The sequence below is a fragment of the Solanum tuberosum genome, unplaced genomic scaffold (assembly GCF_000226075.1).
Source record: "Solanum tuberosum cultivar DM 1-3 516 R44 unplaced genomic scaffold, SolTub_3.0 scf00133, whole genome shotgun sequence".
NCBI classification, from domain to species: Eukaryota; Viridiplantae; Streptophyta; class Magnoliopsida; order Solanales; family Solanaceae; genus Solanum; species Solanum tuberosum.
In genome coordinates this window covers 1,397,342-1,401,312 of record NW_006239056.1, presented here as the reverse complement: position 1 = coordinate 1,401,312, position 3,971 = coordinate 1,397,342, and the positions used below count along the sequence as shown (strand labels likewise).

The window sequence follows — 3,971 nt, the reverse complement described above, 5'->3', positions numbered from 1 at the left end:
AAAAAAAATTTAAGTTTGTTTTTAAAAAATATTTTCAACTTTAAAATTTCAATTTTTCACCCCTACCCTCGACCCCCTTCACCCACCCCCTATCATCCCCACCCCAAAAAAAAATTTAAGTTTTGTTTTCAAAAAATATTTTCAATTTCAAAAATTATTTTCTACTCTAGTAAAAATAAAAGATATTTCTCAAAAATATTTTTCATTCATAAACCAAACACTAAAAATCTTTTCCGGAAAATATTTTCTCCTCACCAACCAAACATGAGAAAATAAGTCAAAAATTTACTTGTTTTCCAGGAAAACATTTTCCTTCATACCAAACATACCCTTAGTTAGTATATGATTCTATGATTTATGAGTAGCTGGACTTTAAGTTGCAAATCTTCCTTGTGCTTAGCTTTATTTCATTTTGTAAGGTCTCCCCATGTTTGGTTGTTTTACTAGATCATTGGAAAAACTATTTACATTGAAGAAGGCATACTGAAACTGAGAAAAAGTTGATCATGCTTTCCCTAATATTAAATAGGGCTTGTTAAGGAACTGTATACTATGTAACAATTTTTTCACTCAATAAAATGGTCATATGTACATGTAATGTATCAATATTGTATAATTGTGTATATATATTATGTATAATTATGTATTAGAGATGTATATACATCCATATACGCTATTTTATACAATATTTATTCATTGCAGCAGTTCATCTTCCTCAACGAGCTGATTTAATTTTGAGAACGTTACCTAATTAGACAAATATTTGTACCATATCTACTAAATTCTTCTATACTTAAAAATAATTACATAATCTCTTTCTCTCACTCTCCCTCTCCTTCCCTTTCTCTCTCTCGTGCTTATTTGGATATCTGATACATGTATATATGCACGGATACACTAATGAATGTCTCAATGTATATTTTGATATTAAATACATGTATTTTTTATATTAGATACATGTATCTCTGTACAAATACACTAAATATTTGACACTGATGAAATTGATTTTGGATAGCACCTGAGTATAGCATTGAGAAATGTTGTCAACAATAATTCAAGATAGGCAATGAAGGCCATAAAATCTTATCTTTAACTTAATACAAAAAATTCAAAAGAAAAGAGAAGGTGATTGATAGCTATTAAGATTTTTGCTTCACTATAAATGTTAAAACTTACAAATTAATATACGTACTACTAAAAAAAATTTCTATTTAAAAAATCAAATAAAAGAAGAAAATGTTGTTATAGTTGAAATCAAGGAATAAATAAGAACAATTTAATGAAATTTATCTTTTAGTCACACGTGTCAAAACAAAACATGAAAAGTAATTAAGAATCGAAAAAAGAGGAGTCAACACTTTCAAAATTAGTTACTACTCAATGCTAACTTCGCATTGTAGTATTTTATTCCCATCCATTACTCAATTTTTTTTTAATCTTCTTATTAAAAGGAACACACACAAAAGGAAAGAAACAAATAAAAAATATATAGCAACAAAAAAAACATGATGTCTCCAAAGGCAAAAACTCTCATCATCCTAAGTTTATTCTTGTCATTTTTATCTCTATGCAATTGTCAATGCAAATTTAATGATCAAAGCACAAAAATAAAAGGAATGCTTATATTTGGTAGCTCATTAGTTGATAATGGGAACAACAATTTTATTGAAAAATGTAAAGCAAAGGCAAATTATTTGCCATATGGAGTAGATTAGGTAAAAGGTCCAACAGGAAGATTTACAAATGGTAAAAATGTTATTGATCTACTTGGTGAACATGTAAAACTTGGTCCAATTCCAACATTTAAAGATCCTACAACTAAAGGGAATGCCATTCTTCAAGGTATTGATTTTGCTTCTGGTGGTTCTGGTATTCTTGATGACACTGGTGTTGTTTCTGTGAGTTCTTTAATTCATTTCTCTCTCTTTATTTCTTTACTTGTCATAAAGTTACATGGTATTATCTACTTTTTCCGTTCTTTTTTAGTTGTCATGTTACGCTTAATGTTAGTCAAAATTCATATCGTTTGACTGTTAAAAAGAAAATTATGACAGCTAAAAAAGAACAAAAGAGGTATTTTCTAGGTGAAATATTGATTAACAATGTCATCATATTTAACCACAAATATTTAGTACTAGTAATTTTTAAGCATTAGCCAAATAGATTCTTCAACAAAGGGACATTTTTGCTGAAATTTTATACAAAAATGAACTATTTTGGTTATATGTTAATTAATGAAACTCCTTGGGAACTTTTTAGTACAATATAATAATAAAGGGAGTTCAAAAGTTATTTTAGATCGCAATATCAAATCTCAATTGTTAAAAGTAGATCAATCTACGATGTATGTAGTAGGCTTGTGATTTTGTAGATCATATTTTTAACCACATGATATATATATTATATGTTACTCTTCTGTCTCAATTTATGTGACACCTTTCAGATTTTGAAATTCAAACAAGTCTATCTTTGATCGTAAATTTTTCATATGTAACTTATATAGTACTTTTTACGTAGTTTACAAATTTCTAATCAAACTTAAACTGTCTGACTCTCGAAAAACGAGGAATATATATTGATGTTTGATTCTTATAAATAAATTATTAAATTGTTAGGGAGAAGTGATAGGCATGAATGAACAAATCAGAAACTTAGAGAGTGTAACAATACCTGATTTGGAAAAGCAACTTGGATGCAAAAGCAATGAAGCACTAAGCAATTACTTATTTATAGTTGGAACTGGTGGAAATGACTTTTCACTAAACTACTTCTTGAAATTCCCATTCAATAATTCTACTCTTCCAGGCTTCATTTCTAAATTGATCACTGGACTCTCTCAACAACTCCAGGTACCTGACTACGTCACACCTTTTGTTGGCTATGCCTCTTTCGTCATTACAATATTTTCGTTAATTAAATCATACGATTTGATTTTACAGAAGTTGTACGACTTGGGTGGACGGAAATTTGTGGTAATGTCATTATATCCAAATGGTTGCAGTCCAATGGTACGAGCTAGACTCCCAATTTCAACGCCACATGATTGCGTTCAAACAATAAATGTACCTTTAGGTCTCTACAATACCAATTTAAGGAGCTTGTTGGATTACATGATGCAAAAAATGCCTGATTCTAAGTTTGTCTATGTTGATGTCTTCAACATTATTAGGAATATCATAAGAACTCCTTCTCAATTTGATATGTCTTTTTTACTTTCTTCTGGATAGATGGATGGATGGAATAAATGTCTATATTGCTTTATAATATTATTGTTATGTTGATGTTATATTAACGAATGATATCTAAATAAGTTTTTCTTAGTTTCATTCTTTAGAATTGTCTTTCTCATACTTGTGTACGTAAACAAACTTCAAGTCTGAATTGTGTACTGTACTCAACGGAAAACGTCATACACCCCTGATGTCGATCTGCAGTACTAGTTTGAGAAAGTCATTTGATTTTTAACCTAGAGAGAAATTGGTTGCTATGAAAAAAATTGGAATTAGATATCAACTTCGTTGTTAAATAAATAGTTTGTGTAGTTAACAATTTTTTTTTATGATATATTTTGTTATTTAGCTACAAAATTGATCTGTCGCTAGTGAATGAAAGATGAATCTATCAACTATTAATAGGTTAGACTGGTCCTATATTTTCTTAGCATGCACGACTATGTTATACTTGTTTTTGTTTCAATTTACGTGACTTACTTTTCTTGAATTTGCAATTTAAACACAGGTATTGATAATGTGAGAGATCCTTGTGGTGAAGTACTAACAATAAAGGAAGGTGGGAATTCAACTTTGTGCAAAAATGGAGGACAAGCTTGTTCAAATAGGAACAAATTTGTGTGGTTTGATGGGTTGCATCCCACAGAAGCTGTGAATGTTGTGCTTGCTAATAAGGCCTTTAATTCTGAGCTTAATAGTGAAGTTTATCCAACAAATGTTAAAAAACTCATAGAAGGGTAA

General features: G+C 29.4%; 1 protein-coding gene across 1 annotated transcript in view; it reads left to right on the top strand.

Moving 5' to 3' along the window:
- The window catches only part of LOC102581764 (GDSL esterase/lipase At1g71250-like), a 7,177-nt gene extending 3,206 nt beyond the window's left edge, over positions 1–3,971 (top strand). The window contains exons 2-5 of the mRNA XM_015310326.1: positions 1,716–1,898; positions 2,616–2,849; positions 2,940–3,072; positions 3,739–3,971. Of these exons, the coding sequence (XP_015165812.1) occupies positions 1,716–1,898; positions 2,616–2,849; positions 2,940–3,072; positions 3,739–3,971 (783 nt within the window). The remainder of the gene's footprint in view (positions 1–1,715; positions 1,899–2,615; positions 2,850–2,939; positions 3,073–3,738) is intronic.